General features: G+C 40.6%; 1 protein-coding gene and 1 long non-coding RNA gene across 7 annotated transcripts in view; one reads left to right on the top strand and one right to left on the bottom strand.

Annotated features, from left to right (window-relative positions):
* Positions 1-7,330: 7,330 nt before the first annotated feature.
* Positions 7,331-8,156, bottom strand: LOC310731501. Of its 2 annotated transcripts, none has more exons than XR_014535233.1 (2): positions 7,990-8,156; positions 7,331-7,872 (listed from the first exon to the last, which is right to left on the bottom strand). It is a non-coding gene; the product is annotated as an uncharacterized lncRNA (long non-coding RNA). The 2 variants fall into 2 exon arrangements; XR_014535234.1 differs by having other exon boundaries at positions 7,331-7,868.
* A 6,456-nt stretch (positions 8,157-14,612) lies between these two features.
* Positions 14,613-19,795, top strand: part of mis18bp1 (MIS18 binding protein 1) — a 13,810-nt gene continuing 8,627 nt past the window's right edge. For 4 of the 5 annotated variants that reach the window (XM_083550622.1, XM_083550621.1, XM_083550620.1 and 1 more), the window contains exons 1-3: positions 14,647-14,780; positions 15,097-15,645; positions 15,730-15,834. In XM_083550622.1, the coding sequence (XP_083406748.1) occupies positions 15,138-15,645; positions 15,730-15,834 (613 nt within the window). In that variant the 5' untranslated portion in view covers positions 14,647-14,780; positions 15,097-15,137. Of the gene's footprint in view, positions 14,781-15,096; positions 15,646-15,729; positions 15,835-19,795 lie in introns of all 5 variants that reach the window. The other variant, XM_083550619.1, reaches the window with a different exon arrangement.

Below are 19,795 nucleotides of genomic sequence, written 5' to 3'. Positions count from 1 at the left end.
GATGATTGTGGAGATAAAGGGCAGGACATCTTGTGTGATTGTCTGAAGCATAGTTGAAGGGATTGGATCCAGAGGACAGGTGGTGGGATTGCAAGATTGAATGACTTGCAGTGTCTCATCTTCTGTTAAGGTTGAGAAGCTTGACAGAGATGTATATGATTGTTGGCCATGTTGTGTAGTCATTGTTTGGAGGAAGTGAAGGTCTGGCAGATTTTAAATCCACAGTTTAAACCAACCTCCAATGTTCCTGGCCTTACTCCCTTTCCACTTGGTCTCCTAAACACACAACATATCTACCTTTCTCCTTTTCACCATCAGCTAACTCTCTCCCTTTACCAGTCATACTACCAACATTTAGTACCAACCCTAACCTCCACTCTCCTACATTTCTGCCGTCGCTAAAGACGTCTTTCTCCTTTCCTTCTCCTCCTTGGGCCAACAGTAGCCCAATTTCCACCGGTACCCTATTGGCTAACGATACATGTGGCGGTCGTTGGTAACCCGGGCCTCAACCAATCCGGTATGAATTTATCTTTCGTGATCCACATATTTGATTTGGCATGTTTTACGCAGGATGCCTTTTCTAATGCAACCCTCCCCATTTATCCGGGACTTTGGGCATAAGGTATAGCATAATTCGAAAGAGGTGAATAAACAGAAGCTGGTGCAATGACCTGAGGAGAGACCTCTTGCCCCAGCAACTTCACCTATGGTGATTTTTAAACGCACGACGATTATGGGGCTCAGTTTTTTGGCTTGAAGCTTGTGAAACTGGGAAAAAACCCGGAAAAATCCATAAATTAGCCGCTTCGTTGTTTAAGCTGCAGGGTTCAAAGTGTGGGAAAAAAGTAGCGGCTTATAGTCCGGAAAATACGGTATAATTATATATATATATATATATCTAACTAACTATATATGTACACTGTAGGAGCAATATGGCAGCACATCCTCTTTAGGCTCCTCGGACACTAGTAACTTGTAAAATGGAATGATGGACATGATTAACCTACCGTAATTTCCGGACAATTAAGCGCACCCAAATATAAGCCGCACCCACTGAATTTTACAAAGATTTTTATTTTGAACATGAATAAGCCGCAGGTGCCTACACTGAAACTAATGAACTTTAATGAAAGACAGTGCCTGTTACATGGCTTGTATCTAAACAGTAGCCTACCAAGAAAGTTATTGTTCACTGACTTCCTCCTTCCTTTCACAACAATTTCTCTCGGGAGTATATATTTTGGCATCGTCGTGCGTTTAAAAATCACCATCGGTGAAGCTTTTCTCCCAAAGCCGTGCAGCTCAGAACACAGGTGAAGTGCGTTTTTTCATGCCCGGTTGTTTTCAGCGTGATGAATGATTCGCTTTTCCTGTTGACCGTCCGAGTGAGAGGCAGGTCAAACGTCAGAGGAACCTCATCCATATTTATGATGTGGTGCAGCCCGATTCAGTGGGAGCGCATCTAATTTAATATAAAGAGTTTCATTGGTTCACCTTAACCCGTTCGGCAGTTTCATTGGTCTAATGTTATGGGGCTCAGTTTTTTGTCTTGAAGCTTGTGAAACTGGGAATAAACCCGGAAAATACAGTATAATATATATATATATATATATATATATATATATATATATATATATATATATATATATATATATATATATATATATATGTACACTGTAGGAGCAATTTTGCGGCATACCATTCAGGCAACCATTTGTGCAGGCTTCTATTCCAATTGCTTAGTTGCTTCTTCTTTTCTTTTTTGCAAGTTAGCATCACTCAAAGCAATTTTATTATTATTATTTTATTTACCTTGCAATTAACTGTAACTTATTTAAATCTTCTAAGAAGTATATATTTTTGATTACTGAGTAAAGTTAACTAATTATATGTAAGTCAGGACAGCTATTAGAATTTACAGTGTACTAATTGCCACCTCAATAATATGCTTTTCTCCCCTGATTCAAATAGAGATGGCCACTAATGTGTATTCTCATGTATATCCCCATTCACACAGCTCACCTTCACCCTGTGTGCTGTAATTTAAGCATCGAACCACCCAGGCTTTAGTGGATGGAGATCTGGCCACAAACAGAATCCACCAAAGCTAGACTGTTTAAGACTGTAGAAAGAACATTACTCATGTTAGTTCTCACTCTCCAGTGTTCTGTATTGTTGAAGATTTATGATCAAACTGTCACCCAAATGAGGATGGGTTCCGCTTTTGAGTCTGGTTCCTCTCAAGGTTTTTTCCTCAATACATCTAAGGGAGTTTTTCCTTGCCACAGTCAACCTGGCTTGCTCATCAGGGATAAATGCACACCATTCACCTTCACTGTTGATTTCTGTAAAGCTGCTTTGAGACAATGTCTGTTGTGAAAAGCGCTATAGAAATAAACTTGACTTGACTTGACCAAAGCATGGTGGATCCACTCTGTAAGAATTGTAAGCCTCATCCCAGATTCCACCCCAAGATCAGATCAGAATGAGCTCATCTAAAAAAAGGCTTAAATATCGCAAAAGTATGTATGTAGTTTGTTCAGAATCAATAAATCTTAATACTTAATTTAATCAGTCTGGAAGAGGCAGTGAGCCATCAAGGACTGTATCTTAACAAAAGCTTTACAACACCATGATTACTGTTGTACGAGACCATGATTACTGACCTGCTGGGGGGCTGGCACCAGCAAAGATGTGAAAATACTGGTGATTACCATCTGATGACCTCTGGCTACATAGTATTATGAGTATTATCATTATTATTGATAGTGTTTGTTAGAGTTAAGATTGGCCTAACACTGGTTCTCTAAACACATTCCTATGTTGTCTGGTCAGTGTCTATAGGGTCTTTACGATGAGAGTATGTAAGGTATACATAAAGTCTTTATCTGGGTTTACACATCTCTGGTTACTATGTCTTCTAACCCAATCAGGAACAGTTTTAGGTCTGAAGAAGAACATTTGTGTTATTCTGTATGCTGTGTGATTCTCCCCTATCAGAAAAGGCACCACGGGCATCGTAGATCGCATTGCAAACCTCTCCAATAACTACGTTTTGTTTGGGCATGATGACATTTTTGATGTCAGAAGTGAGATACTTTCCAGCAATATCCAAAGGGAAATCACGCATCAAGGTAAGTTTTAGGATATTTCCTTGCTTGCAGGGATTGTCCCACTGGCCAGTCAAAAGAGGCTGCATATGTGTTTGTGTCTTTGTTATGCATTAATTGTTCAATAAATGATAACAATTTTCTTTGGTGGAATGAATTCATCGCGATACCATAGACATAAGGTGCAAGATTAGAAGGCGTTTTTTATGGTCTGTCTAATATAGGCGATATTGTCTGAAGTATCCAAAAGAATTCACAATAATTTTTATATGCCTGAAAAAGTTTGAAATATTACAATTACTACAATTTTATTTTGGCTTTATAGTCAATTTTTTTCTCCTAACTTACAAAATTTGTGATTCAATTAGAGAGACTAGATTACTCTTTTTGTTTGAAGAATCCCCCTGGTGCCTAGTGCAGCTGTATTGTCTGAGTGTTAAGTGTTGTGTGTCTGTTCTTTGTTCTGTGTAAAGAAGATGGGTCCATGACATCTCTCGCTTATTACCGGAAGAAAATCCCAAAGACTGGATGTATAGGAATAGTGCCGGTTACTGCACTAATTTTTATTTAGATCATTTGCCATGATGGAGTGAATTTGTGTCACATTTTTCCTAGAGATTTAGATACTATTAGAGGTTTCTACTCTGCTCTAGGTTAATTAACCCATTATGCTCTTTGCTGCAGCAGGAAGTGGTGTATCCCAGTCTTAGCACAAAAGTCAAGGAGGAGGTAATAGGAGAAAGGGGAAGTCAACGCCTTGGGTGGTTCTATGAAATTCCATAGTAAGAACTTTGAGGATGCTTTAAGGATGGATTAATACCCGGCTGCGCCCGGTATGGCGCAGCCAGGGCCCCACCCTGGAGCCAGGCCCGAGGTTGGGGCTCGTATGCGAGCGCCTGGTGGCCGGGCCTTCCCCCCCGAAGGAGCGACGTGGGGCCGCCTTCCCGTGGGCTCACCACCTGCAGGAGGGACCGTAAGGGGCCGGTGCTGAGAGGATCGGGCAGCAGTCGAAGGCAGGGGCCTCGACAACCCGATCCCTGGACACGGAAGCTAGCTCTAGGGACGTGGAATGTCACCTCGCTGGCGGGGAAGGAGCCTGAGATTGTGTGTGCGGTTGAGAGGTTCCGACTAGAGATAGTCGGGATCACCTCTACGCACGGCTTGGGCTCTGGAACCACACTCCTCGAGAGAGGATGGACTCTTTACCACTCTGGAGTTGCCCATGGTGAAAGGCGGCGGGCTGGTGTGGGTTTGCTTATAGCCCCCCAGCTCAGCCGCCATGTGTTGGAGTTTGTGTTGGCGGGGGAGGAAGCTGGACAGCCGAGTCTTCTGTCAGAGAGATCTTCAACTCCCACCTCCGGCGGAGCTTTGACCGGATCCCGAGGGAGGCCGGAGATATTGAATCCGAGTGGACCATGTTCTCCACCTCCATTGCTGTTTACAGTGGAGGTGGGGAGCTGTTGACCTCAACTGGGGATGTCGTTGGACGGTTGAAGGAATACTTCGAGGATCCCCTCAATCCCGCCGTCACGTCTGACATTGAGGAAGCAGTCTCTGGATGTTGTGGGGCTGCCTTGGAAGTCACTCGGGAGGAGCTCAGAGTAGAGCTGCTGCTCCTCCACATCGAGAGGGGTCAGCTGAGGTGGCTTGGGCTTCTGTTCCGGATGCCTCCTGGACGCCTTCCTGGGAAGGTGTTCCGGGCGCGTCCCACTGGGAGGAGACCCCGGGGAAGACCTAGGACACGCTGGAGAGACTATGTCTCCCGGCTGGCCTGGGAACGCCTCGGTGTCACCCCGGAAGAGCTGGAAAAAGTGTCTAGGGAGAGGGAAGTCTGGGCATCTCTGCTTAGACTGCTGCTGACCCGGCCTCGGATAAGCGGGAGAAGATGATTATGATGATGATGATGATGATGAATTTAATTGAAGTTCATTTATTAGGGAATAGATAGATTTCCAATTTCAGGTCCTGTAACTCACCCTTTGTCTGTTGTGACACCATCTGTTACAAAGAGTTGTACAATAATTCAATTTTGCCTTTAAACCTTTTAGGAAGGGATATAAGGCATAAAATGGGAATGAAGATTCTGTTTTTTGAAACCAATGTTTTACTGTCTTTTCCTTCCGTCCTCATGCTCTCAACTGAGCCACAGCCACATCCGGAAGATTTCTTCCATGATAGTACAGAAGTCTTGCCTGATAAACCAAATTTAGGTGAAGTTAACCCTAAATTATGGGCCTTTCACAAAGACGAACAGGTTTAATCCAGGTAAAACTGTATCATGCACTCATGAAAACACACCATCCGATTTTTGTTAAACAATATCCATTGTCAAAAGAGAAAAATGTTGGAATTGCTCCAGTTATTGACACAAGGTGTTTTGATCAAGACACATTAACCTTATAACACACCGAATAATCCAGTTTTGAAGGCAGATAAAAAATAATGAAGGCTAACACAAGATTTACTAAACATGAATAAATTAATTATTCCGTTAGCTCCTTTGGTGCCCAATGTAGTGCCCATTGTTAATTCTATACCAGCAACTCACAGATTTTTTACTGTGTTTGTTGTTATGCCTTTTTCAGTGTCCCCTTGACCTCAGAGACGCAGACGCTTTTCGCATTTACCTATAGGCTACGTCAATTCACCTGGACACATCTTCCATACGGCTTTGTTGATTCGCCAGCCATATTCTCCGCTGTAGTGCACAGAACTTTGGCCAATATCCACCTGCCAGAAACAACCTGCATCCTTCAACATGCAGATAACATCCTTGTTACAGGACTGACTAAGCAGGACTGTCACAAAGCTTCAGTGGTTGTCTGCAACATTCTGGCTCAGGCTGGATTTAAAGCTTCACACCAGAAACTACAGTGGGTGAAGAGAAAGGTCTCATATCTGGGCCATGTGATTTCAGAAGACCAACATAAGATAAAGCTTTTGACTAGGTTTTGAAGACCTCAGACTGTGAAACAGATGCAGAGCTTCTTGGGACTGATGAACTACTGCCGAGCATGGATCCCTGACTGCGCACATCATGCTAAAGTTTTGCATTGTGCTATTGATCACAAAGCTCCTCCATCACATCTCATTCTGTGGACTCATGAAATGACTGACAGTTTTACTGCACTCAAGAAGGCTATACAGTTTGCTTCAGCTTTAGCTCTTCCAAAATATATGAAGCCTTTTCACCTTTATGTGCACGAACGTGGTGGCAGTCGGTGACAGATATCGCCCTTTTGCATATCTTTCCAAATCTTTAGACAACATAGCACAAGGGATTTTCTCATACTTGCGTGCGGTGGCTGCAGCGGCTCTGATGGTCCGGGATGCTAAGAAAACTGTGCTGTCACATCCTTTGATACTGTACACTTTACACCAGATAACAGCTATTTTACACAACCTCAACACACAACATATGACAGCACAACATAGATCTGGTTATGATACCACACTCTTGGCAACAGAAAACTTAACCATAAAGCCTATTCTCAGCCGCATAAAGCTGTAGTAGCGCTGCGTGATCTGCTAGACTTTAATGATTTCGATGGTTTTGACGAAGAGCCTGATTGCCACATTGAACAGGAGACCTCTTCAAGGCCCGATCTTTTAGATTCGGCCCTGGAAGAGGGGGATTTATGTAGATGGATTGTGTTCAAAACCTTCTGATGTGTATTTATTTACATATGCAGTTGTAAGATTACCTGATGAAATAGTTGAAGCTAAATTAATGCCATACACATCTGCACAGGCTGCAGAGTTGGTGGCACTTACAAGAGCATGTCCGTTGCCTGAAGGTAAAGTAGTGACTATTTACACTGATTCTTAGTGTAGCGAATGGGAGAGAAGAGGGAAAAACAATTGATAAAGATAAAATTAGTATATAGTTTTATCAACAGTTTGCCCGCATTCTCCACCATTATATTTAGCGAATTTAGCTCGCAAAGAAAAGGAAATATTTATAAGTAATTATAACGGGTTACAGTTACTCCTAAATATTTCATTTAAGTTGAATTGACGTTAATGGAATTAATGTTACACTTATTTGGTCTGTTCGTCTGGCTGACAATCTTTTATTAATTCTATAAAAGAGGTATCTCCTCAGCTGAGAAAGACGCAACCCCCCTTTACTTTATACCGTGCAATTAATAGAGCATGTAGTTCAGATCGAATGTTGCAGGAACCTTAAAATGTGAGCGGCACTCAGAGACAATCACTTATAAAAAATACGGCGTTTAATGAATGAGACAAACACAACATTAAACTAACTACACAAACAAACAAAAAGAAAGAAATAAAAATGAGAATAAAAATAAAAATAAACAAAAAGTTGAAAATGGGAAAAGGAGGAAGAGAGGGGAAAAGAAGAAAGGAGAGAAAGAAAGGAAGGGAATGGCAAGCTTAATTTTCAAAATTAAAATACAGCCTAAACAAGACTCATCAAGGATTCAAATTCACCTTAAATTAAGGGGCTCACACTTAAATACTCATCTAAATTGGTTGGTAAAACGGTTACTTGCATTAGCTTGTTGCACAAGAGTCCGGATGCGACAAAGAGATCTTTGAAGAGTCAGTTAGGATGGAGTCAGATGTTCTTCCAGGTTCTTCTGAAGATCAGAGCAGTTGTTGTTCTTGAAAGTAAAGCTTGCCGGAAGATCTTGAAGGAAGAGTCGTTTCCAAGCTGTTCCAAACGTCTGACCCTCTGAGCTTTTGGAGCCCTCGGGCCCTTCCCTCAAGCGAGCGAGTTGACTTGACCTGGCTGACTGACTGACTGACTTGAAGATAAAGCTTGCTGGAAGATCTCAAAAAGGATTTGCCTTCGAGCCCCGTGCGTCCGAGCCTTTCCGGTTGAGCCGAGTGAGCGAGCTTGCCTTACTTGACTGACTGTTGATTAGTTGGGTTCAAGATGTCATAAAGGTCCTGAACCCCACCCATCTTTGGGGGAATGGCCAATGCTATGGCCTGAAAAACTCCCTTTGTTCATGCGTTTGTGGGCATGGATTCCGGGTTAAACTTGCTTTGGAGAACTTAAAGTTTTATCCAAAGTGTATGACAGTTTTTTTGGATTGCTTACACACTAAAATTAAAAGTAGTACACTATTAGCAAAACCTTACACTCAAGAGGCAAAACATCAGCCCATATTTGCACAACTATAAGCACAATGTCAACCTCACACTTGTTGCAAAACTCTACACACAGTAATTTGCAAAACACTAAACACACTTAACATACATTACACACAAAAATCTATCATGAAGTCACTTCCTTGCATACCAAAGCACTGACTGTCAAATTACTGCACTGTCCAACCAATTGGTTCAACACAGTCATCAGGTGTGCAAACACTTGTTTGCTTAATTGTAGACACACCAATCAGGTGTATAAGCACTATAAAAAGCAGCAGGTGAGATAATCGGTCTTCAAGCACAAGGAGTCAGAGAAAGAGTAAGACGAGGAGGAGAACGAGGAGAACGAGAAGGAGGACAAGGAGGAGGAGGAAGGGGAGGAGGAGGAATCAACAGAGGAAGAGATGAAGGCCATGCTGGAGGTAGAGAAAGAGGAAGAGGAAGACAAGAAGGTGCTCAAAGAGGACCGAATCTGACAAATGAGATCCAACCATGGCCTGACGCTGAGGGAGGACTGCGAGTACAGCCAAATCTAAGCCGATACACAGTGGCAAGTGTGATAAGAACATTTTGACTGGAAAATAGTAAAAATATCAACATATCAAAAACATCTGCACGGTTTCAATAAATGCTCACAGTACTGTATTCTATGCACTATCAGCACTTCTGTTACCTTTTTCTGTGAAATTACTGTACTATTGTATACTGGGTTTTTTTTCTACATAGGATTGAGGGTCAGGAACAACAAGGGGGAAGGCCTCCTATGTTCACAGAACAGCAAGAGAGGGAGATAGTAAACAAGGTTTTAGCCAACAATGCTATAACACTCAATCAGCTCCAAGATAACATTGTCAATAACCATGCCAGTTTCAACGATATCCATCAGGTCTTAACATCAACACTGGCACGCATCCTAAAAAAAACGTTTTCAAATGAAGCAAATTTATCGAGTGCCTTTCGAGCGCAATTCCGAAAGGGTGAAACGACTGCAGCATGATTATGCAGAGGTATGTATTCACTTTAGCAGTGTGTTCTTGCATACTGTCTCAATCTTTTACTGTACTGTATACTAGATCTACACTGAACTACACAATTTTGCATGACACTGTTCTTCAGAGAGTTTTACGAATGGATGGAGAGGAGATCCAACATGAGTTCATTTATGTAGATGAGGCTGGGTTCAACCTGTCGAGAACACGAAGGAGGGAAAAAAACATCATTGGCCACAGGGCTATAGTCAATGTCCCAGGGCAACATGGGGGTAATATAACACTCTGTGCAGCCATTACACAGAAGGGGGTCCTCCACCGCCATGCCCATATGGGCCCTAAAACACAGCACTCATACTTACATTCTTGGACCGATTGCACAACATAACAGCAGCAAATCAAATTGATCATATGCAATACATTGTTGTCTGGGACAATGTGTCTTTCCACTGCTATGCTATGGTTCAGAACTGGTTTCAGCAACATCCAGATTTCACCGTCCTATATCTTCCACCATACTCTCCATTCCTCAACCCTATAGAAGAGTTTTTCTCGGCATGGCGGTGGAAGGTATATGATCTCCGTCTCCAGGCTGAGGTACCCCTCATCCAAGCCATGGAGGAGGCCTGTGATCAGATGGAGGTAGCAGCAATGCAAGGATGGATTCGTCATTCAAGGCGTTTCTTTCCAAGGTGTTTTGCTAATGACAACATTGCCTGCGATGTTAAAGAAATTCTCTGGCCAGATCCAGCTAGGCGAAGAGACAATGTCTAGTTCTTTTTTTTTTTTTTTTTACAGTGAACTTACAGTACAATACGTGAAGTGACGTTTTGTTACAGTATTATGAATCTCCATGTCAACATTTTGGGCATGTTGACAAATAAATGAGTTTCTTTAGTCTGCAACATTGGTCTTGTGTAGTGTTTGGTGAATTTTCATTATATTTGTACTTTATTGATAGTAGCCTACTCTAATCATAGGGAAGTAGAAGTGCTAAAAGTGTTTTAGGTTTATCACAGCAGAGTGTAACTCATGCAAACAAAGTATAGTAATGTGAAACGTGTGTGTTTCATATGGTAACAAAGTGTGGTTTTTACACAGAAGTGTATAGTTTTTACAAGAGTGTTTAATTATGCAAGGGATCTGTAGTGTTTTGCTAAATGGGGGTGTGGTTGTGCTAATTGTGTGTAGTGTTTTGAGAACACGGGCCCTGTTTTGAAAACCGTGCTTAAGCAATCCAAAAAAACTGTAAGACAGTATGGTACATTTCATGATCAAATAAAATGCACCATTGTTTGCTAAATCAGGAATAGATAATTTTGGTGATCATTTTGATATTAGACATGGAAAGCAAGGATAGCATTAAAACAGGTACATTACATACCATTTAATATTTAACATACTATTAACATACCAGTATTTAAGGTATAACTTTGTTAATACAATGTTATATTCAGGTATATAAGATGCACCCTTGTTAGGAAAATAAAGATAACTCAATCTCAAAGTCAACTTTGACATCAAGCCTTAAAAGAAAAGACAGCATTAAAACAGATGTACAATTTACTGGGACCAGTATTTGAGGTATAACACACCATTATATTCTGGTGTATACAATGTACCCTTGTAATATCATGAACAGCAGCTACGCTAATTCCTCTCCACTGCTTCTCTTTCTCTCCCCATCCCGAGGCATCCTGAGGTTTGGCCAGCTCCAGTCACGTCCCACCTCGTGAAGATTATGGACCTATGGATGATCATGGAGAAGTAGATGCCGAGTGTTTAAAGGCCCTGGCATGGAGAAGCTGATGCTGGATCTATGATGATCACAAATTGTTCTGTATTGTTGAAAGATTTATGACCAAACTTTTGATGTCACCCATATGAGGATGGGTTCCCCTTTGAGTCTGGTTCCTCTCAAGGTTTCTTCCTCATATCATCTAAGGGAGTTTTTCCTTGCCACTGTCGCCACGGCTTGCTCATCAGGGACAAACGCACACCATTCACCTTCACTGTTGTTTTCTGTAAAGCTGCTTTGAGACAATGTCTGTTGTGAAAAGCGCTATACAAATAAACTTGACTTGACTTGACTTGTTAGGAAAGAAAGAATAAAGAGAAGATAATTTTAAATCAACTTTGAAATCAAAAAGAAGAGACAATATTAAAACAGAGGTATATTACTAAACCTTTTAGAGTGTAACTATTATTGAGGTAGAGTTAAACACTTGCTTTATTTATAGGAGAAGATACAAACAAGATGTATGTTTAATTGTTAATTAATAAAAGAATGCTTCCTTTTGGTGTGTGTGTGTGTGTGTGTGTGTGTGTCTGTATATGTGTGTGTGTGTCACAAACAGACGTACTGGGGCCGAGTTCCGAGAGTAAATTGTTTTATGGTTTGAGGGTCCCTGTGAATTCAACCAGAGAGGCCAGGGGGTTATTTTGCTTTCAGGGTGGTGTATGTATGTGTGTGTGTGTGTGTGTGTGTGTGTGTGTGTGTGTGTGTGTGTGTGTGTGTGTGTGTGTGTGTTTGTGTGTGTGTGCGTGTGTGTTTGTGTAAGGTATGGAGACTGGCTTGTGTTGAATCAGTTGAATGCTGCTTTGAGGTCAGCTGGAGAGGTCAGGGTTTGTCCTGGTTTCGGGGTGAGGGTATGACACTGTGGTATACAACCTCTAATAAAAGTGTAAGCTGTGGTGCTCACCTTTTGATTAAGATGTCAAAGGTTAAAAGAAATGCCTTGGACATGAAATCTAAATGACACCCACTTGATGTTACATCAGTATGCTTACAGTGTTGTGCATAATTTTGCTGAAACATGGAAGCAAAGACATTTTAAACAGCTGATGAAAAGTCTATAATACATTTTAATCTCATAGGTGACCTTTTAAATGCTGTACAACTCACATATTACCTATATACCAGATATTTATTCAAAACTAACATACAATGACCTATACAACATACTGCGCTTACTTTTCCTGAAGCCCCTTTCCAACACCTACAGATAGATTTCACACATATGCCACCTGTAGGTAATTTGAGATATCTATTGGGTATAGTTGACAGATTCAGTAAGTGGCCAGAAGTACACATGCGTGACAAAGAATGCTATAACAGTTTAAAAAATATTAACGAAAGAGATAATCTCTAGGTTTAGTATTCCCAATGTGATTGAAAGTGACAACGGCACACCTTTTGCTTTTAAAGTAACACAACTTTTGGCTAAAAGCTTAGCAATTGATTGTTATTTTAATTATTTCCTATCACCCACAGTCAGCTGGAGTGGTAGAGAGAACAAACAGAATCATTAAGGAAAAAGTGTTACTAAAGCCTGCATTGACACAGGCCGAAATTAAATAAAATAAAATAAAATAACAATTTTATTCATCACATACACATACATACAGGGTACGACATGCAGTGAAATGCTTTATACGACGGTCCGGCAAGAGGGGAATAGGGTGGGGAGAAAGAAAAAAAGCAGATAAATAAAGTATAAAAACTATATAAAATTAAATATAAGGTATAAAGGATATATAAAGATATGTATGTAAACAAAGAGAAAAATGTATATACAAAGAAAATCCTTATGGCAGTAGACAGTGAAACAGTAAACAATGTGTACCAAAGTGTAAACAATAGACAATTTTAGTGGTGGGTTGTCCATAAAGTGTCCGTGTGCAGTATGGTTTGGTGTAAAGTGTCCATAAAGTGTCCGTTCTGTGTGCTGTGTGATTCTTCCCTGATCAGAAAAGGCACCAACGGGCATCGTAGATCGCATGGGAAACCTCTCCAAGAATTACTTTTTGTTTGGGCATGATAAAAATCTAACAGTGTTACACCCTAATGAGGGTAATACCCAAATATTCTTTGTTGTCTAAATAAACTTTGGAGAGAGAAACTTGACAAACTCCATCTCGTCTCTCTTTGGGAAGGAACTATGCAACAGTGAGAGAAGATATTCTATACTAAACACTCTATGGAATAAAAAGGAATAGAAAGAAATATAACCGTTTAATAGTGGAACAATCTCTAAATAATGTTCCTCAACATTAAAAATTGCGAAGTTTTGAATATCTCATTAACATCCACATAATCTCATGAAAATACTCTGAGAATCTACAGAAATCACTGTGCTCAAGGGTTCAAAGACAAAAATCAATATTAGAGGTTAGTAATCTTTAACATTTCTTTAAAAATTTTTATCTGGAAATTACTGCATGGGCTTAGGAACACGTCCAGAAATCATAGGTATTTGACTGTGGTTTAGAATAACTACTTCATTACCAAACAGGTGGTTCTTATGAGTTTTAATGGACTTTTTTTTAAACAAGTGATTACAGCAAATGGAGTATATATTTCCACAAGTTAAATTAATACTGTAAGGCATTTCAGTAACGTAATTGAACTCAGACACAAGAAAGACATGTAATGTATGTGCTCTATTTGTGTCACTAATGCTCTAGAACACATTATTAATTCTTTGTTAATGAAGAAACTCAAATCTGCAAGAAAAAAAAAACAGATGTTGCATCTCAAATCATTCACACATTTACTCATTTGCTAATCTCCATAAAGTGCATGACAGTGCATCTTTCTTTCTTTTTCTTTCATTCTTTCTTTCTTTCTTTCTTTCTTTCTTTCTTTCTTTCTTTCTTTCTTTCTTTCTTTCTTTCTTTCTATTTTTACACCACTCGCTGCATCCACAAAGCCAACAGCATTGTGGACGACCCCACACACCCCTCACACACACATTCTTCACTCTCCTGCCATCAGGGAAGCGGTTCCGAAGCAAACAGTTTCTTTCCTCAAGCCATCAGGCTTCTCAACACAGAACTGAACTGAACTGAACTCACACACACACACACACACACACACACACACACACACACACACACACACACACACACACACACACACACACACAAATAAACCGTGTGACTGATCTGTACAACCCGGACTCAACACACGTACTCACTTCGCAAACCCATGTCTTCAGTACCACTCATATTACATCACTTAATTACTACAAACTGTTTACATGCCGTTTTTGCACATATTTTCTGAATTGCTGCTATTGCTCTTTTGCACATTTTGTTTACATTTTTATTACCGTTCACTTTATGTCTCTTACACACCACAGTGTGTAATATACAACAGGTTTACTGGCAGAGCTATTTTGTGTATTTGTCTTGCTTTGTCCTGTATTGTGTTGCACTGTCCTGTATTGTCTTTGCACTGTTTGCACCCGATGCACTTTATGTGGCGAGGACACTTACTAGTCATTAGCCCTGTGTTTTCTGTTTTCTGTGATTGTTGTATGTAGCACCAGGGTTCAGGAGGAACGTTGTGTCGTTTCTTTATTTCTCTCCAACCCAGTAGGTGGCGCTAAATGCTGGTTTGTCAACCACCAGAAAACATTAAAGAAGAAGAACATTCAAATGAAGCGCTCGTTGTAATCGGTGAGGTAGGGGAGATGCAGATTTCTTTTGTTTACGAACATTTATGTTCTTTGGAGGTCAGCAAACAGCCAGAAGTTGTCCGGTTGCGGTTGGTATTATAACGACATCAGCACTTTGAAAATCAGTTTGTTTTTAGTAACTTTTCATATTTAATACTTTAGTCGTTGGCTACTTATCCACAGATAGAGTCTAGACAATTAAGCGTTGTAGACAAACGCATTTTTTGTTAGTTATTTCTTGTGTACTGCTCTTATAATTAATGTTTTGAGTTACGTAATTAATTTATTTCATTAGTCAATGTACCTAGAACCGTACCGTAAAAAAATATCTAACGTCAGTTAATAATAATAAATAAATAATAATCAGTAGACTATACTGTATTTTCTTTATTCACTTTCCTTTAGGAATATATCTGGGACTTGTACCCAACTTTGTTTTGTCAGCCATGTACCTGTCTCCAGCCAAGCCTCTTCAAACTTCTCTGCACCCTAAGCTGTATTGCAGCTCTCCTGTAAAACTCTCATGTACAAACCAGCACCATGGCAGAAACTGCACTACAGTGGTGATGAATTCCACAGTACATGATCATCAACTTGGAGCTGAGTCTAGAGCAGCCATGAGCTGTGAGCTCAGCACCATTAATAACTCTGCGATGCCTCTGCAACGAGTCACTGACACACCAGCAAAAGTCTTTGCTAGATTAAAAGCCAAGGTTCAGCGCCAGAACTCAGAGGAGCATGGTGGATTCGATTTCATACCCAGACAGCCCTGTAGGGCTGCCCCGATATTCAAAAATATGCAGGAGCCATTAGTTGATGATGCTACATTAGTTGGGCAGGATACATATGTTCTGACACTTTCACCTCCTGAGTGCATCAGCAAAAACACAGACCATACTGAAATAACCTCACATCTTGATAGAGCAGGAGGCCATAACAAAGACCTGGTTCACAGTTAGTAATACAATTCGATCAGTCTGGAATTTAAATATTTTGTGTGAAATCTCTTTTGCATAATTAACATATTTTTCCTCTCAGAATCTGCAGTTGAGAAAATTATCATTGAATCCTTGCCCCACATAAAAGCACAGCAAAAGAAAACTGGGATGAATAGCACCAGCAAGTCCACAAATATAAGCCAAGGTGTGTAAAGGTTGATTTTCCCTTTAATTTTTTTTATTATTATTCATTTGACAGATATTTTACTCCAGGTCAAATCAAGGTAGTTCTAGAAGAACACAATGCAATAAATACCAAGTTTTAGGCAAAAAATAGTGAATTTTGTCTAGGAAACTTTGAGTAAATGGTCAGACCAAAATACTAGTGATATTACTCAGAGTGCTCTGAACACTGGTTATAAATGAAATGACAAATTATTAAATCCTGCATTAAGTAAAGGCATTTTGTCTAATTCTGGTGCACCTTTAAATCAATTAAAGCCATGTGTTCTAATAAGTTGTGTATAGAACACTCATTTTAATACACTATTGAAATAAATTGTATTTTATAAAGGTCCTATTCATTTTTTTGGTTGTATTTAGATAAATCGTTAAGCTCAAAAAGATATCACAGCAATATCACTTTTTCTATTTGCATTCATTTTTAACCACTAAGCTTTAAAATGAGCAAATTAAAACACAAGCATTGCAATGACACTCAAGGTGCTGAAATTGTTTGAAAATTTTACTATGCTATGGAAAGAAATGCATTGCCAATGTTAAGACTTCTAATGCTGCTTTACTTTCCCCATATTATATTGATGAATAACTAGTTTGTCATTATTGCAGCTAAAGTGTCTACTATTATTGTTATTATACTATATATTATTGCTTGCCGTATTCTATGCAATTTATATTATGCTTAATTGGGGGTTCAAGCATGAAATGCTGAAACCCTATTGATTTTTGTATAGATTTTTATTATTAGGGGTTCAAGCATGAAAATCTCACTAATCAACACATTTTCATCTCCATCCTTTATTGCTCTAACTTGCAGCACATCCTTCGAAGTTCGGTCTCTCTGTCTGGCCAATAAATCCTATAAATCTTTTCTCCTTCCTTAGCGTCCAACTTCTCATTCAGCTCCTCATATGCCTTTTCCTTGGCTTTCGCCACATCCCTCTTCATCTGCTGCCACATCTCCTTGTACTCCTGTCTACTTTTCTCATCACTTTGTCAATCCCAATTCTGTTTCACCAACCTCTTTCTCCTTATGCTTTCCTTCACTTCCTCATTCCACTACATCTCTTTGTCTTCCTTTCTATTTCCAGAAGTCGCACCAAGTACCTTTCTAGCTGTCTCCCATATCACTTCTGCAGTAGTTGCCCAATCATCCAGCGCCTCATCACCACCACCGAGCCCCTCTTCCCTAAACCTCACACTACAGTCTTCCTCTTTCAGGTTCCACTATCTTATTCTTCTCAGTCCTCACTCTCCTCCTCTTCTTCACCTCCAAAACCATCCTACAGACCACCATCCGATGCTGTTCAGCTACACTGTCCCCTGCCAACACCTTAGTTCTTTAATCTCCTTTAGGTTGCATCTCCTACATAGAACATAGTCAACCTGTGTGCCCCTTCCTCCATTCTTATACCCTATGATCCTCCTTCTTCTTAAAATAAGTGTTCATCACCATTATTTTCATCCTTTTAGCAAAATCTACCACCATCTGCCCTTCCCCACTCCTCTCCATACGGCCATACCTACCCATCACCTCCTCATCACCTCTGTTCCCTTCACCTACATGCCCATTAAAGTCTGCCTCAATCACCAATCGTTCACCATCTACTACTTCATCTAACTCACTCCAGGATTTTTTTCCTTCTCCTCCATCTCACTTGTGGCGCATAAGCACTGATGACATTTAGTCCGTTTGACCTGAATATTTTTTCTCAGTATCTCTGTCCAATGTGCCATATGATTTAATGAGGATATTTGCATATCTCAAAAAAACAAGGCCGCCATCTGCCCATTACATGTGAGCACCTGTTAGACAAGGTTACCAGAGGCCTATTACGATGAAACTCAGAGGGCATGTTCCTAATCTCTTTTTTCTTATGACCTTTGGTACCTCATTTGCTTGAACCCTGCTAATCGCTGCTTGCAGCTATATTTAAAGGTTCAAGCATGAAATGCTGAAACCCTATTGTTTTTGTAGAGATTATTATTATTATTATTTCACCCTAAAACTGATTGTGCAGACCAAATCGTAAGGCCTAGAGATGTGAAACTTGGCCATTTTGTAGAGTTCAATTTGGGGAGTATCAACCCAATTGGCCAAAGGGAGGTGCTACAGTTAAAAAATAAATACAAATATTTCACACATTTTTGGCCATAGCTTGTATGACAACCTAGACTCAAAACCTTTCAGATACTAGGAATCCTTCAGTCCTTCTTCTTCTTTTGGCTTTTCCCATTAGGGGTCGCCACAGCGGATCAATCCTGTCCATCCTCATCACTCCAACGAAAACCTAAACATCTTTAGCTCTGCTACCTTCAGCTCCACCTCCTGTCTTTTACTCAATGCCGCTGTCTCTAAACAATACATCGCTGGTCTCACCACAGTCCCATAAACTTCCCCCTTCATTCTAAACTCCCCTTCACCCTTCTATCACAAATCACTCCTGCCACTCCTCTCCACCCACTTTCACCCTGCCTGCACTCTTTTCTTTACTTCTCTAACACACTCTCCATCACCTTGCACTGTTGACCCCAGGTACCTAAACACCTCCACCTCTTCTCCCTGCAACCGCACCACTCCACTGCCCTCCCTCTCATTCACACACATGTACTCTGTCTTACTCCTACTGATTTTTATTCCCCTTCTCTCCAGCGCATACCTCCACCTCTCCAGGGTCTTCTCAACTTGCTCTCTACTCTCAGCACATATCACAATATCATCCGCAAACATCATAGTCCACGGAGACTCCTGTCTGACCTCGTCAGTCAAACTTTCCATCACCACTGCAAACAGGAAAGGGCTCAGAGTCGATCCTTGATGCAGTCCAACCTCCACCTTGAACCAGTCTATCGTTCCTACTGCACACTTCACTGCTGTCACACTGTCCACATACATGTCCTGCACCACCCTCACATACTTCTCTGACACACATGACTTCCTCATACAATTCCACAACTTCTTTCTGGGCACCCTGTCGTACGCTTTCTCTAAATCCACAAACACACAATGCAACTCTTTCTGACCTTCTTTATACTTCTCCATCAACATTCTCAAAGCAAATAATTCATCTGTGGTGCTCTTCTTTGGCATGAAACCATACTGTTGCTCACAGATGGTCACCTCTCAGCCTGGCCTCCACTACTCTTTCCGATAAATTCATGTTGTGACTGATCAACTTTTATTCCCCTGTAGTTACTGCAGGTCTGCATATCTCCCTTATTCTTAAAGATCAGTACCAGCACACTCCTTTTCCATTCTTCAGGCATCCGCTCACCTTCCAAAATCCTGTTAAACAATCTTGTTAAAAACTTCACTGCCATCTCTGTTAAACATCTCCATGCTTCTACCAGTATGTCATCTGGTCCTACCGAATTTCCACTCTTAATCGTTACTCTCACTTAATCGCTACTCTTACTTCCTCCTTACAAGCCATGTACATGTACCCTGCACAATGACAAAGTTGAATCTAATCTAATCCTATCCACTTCCTGCTTCACCATCTCCACATCATCCAACCTTCTCTCTCTCTCGTTTGCTCGCTTTCTCTCTCTCTCTCTCTCTCTCTCTCTCTCTCTCTCTCTCTTTTCTTCATTCATCAGCTGCTCAAAATACTCCCTCGATCTTCTTAACACACTCTCCTTACTAGTCAACACATTGCCATCTCCATCCTTTATTGCTCTATCTTGCAGCACATCCTTCCCAGCTCGGTCCCACTAAGAGTGCACTGGGTTGTGCAACCCTAATGGCTGGGTTCCTGGAAACCTTCAGTCCAAACAAAGAAAATGCCTTATGACATTTTCAGTCTACAAAGTTTGCTTTTTCTTTTGTAAAAGACATACTTTTTGCGAACTAGTCGTAGGTTTTTCATACCATTGGAACACAACTAGTGTAGCAATGTTCAGTAGACAGGGATTATTAATAATTA

This window comes from Silurus aristotelis, assembly GCF_946808225.1.
Source record: "Silurus aristotelis genome assembly, chromosome: 9".
Classification (NCBI taxonomy): Eukaryota; Metazoa; Chordata; class Actinopteri; order Siluriformes; family Siluridae; genus Silurus; species Silurus aristotelis.
This window is presented reverse-complemented; position numbering and strand designations above follow the sequence as displayed.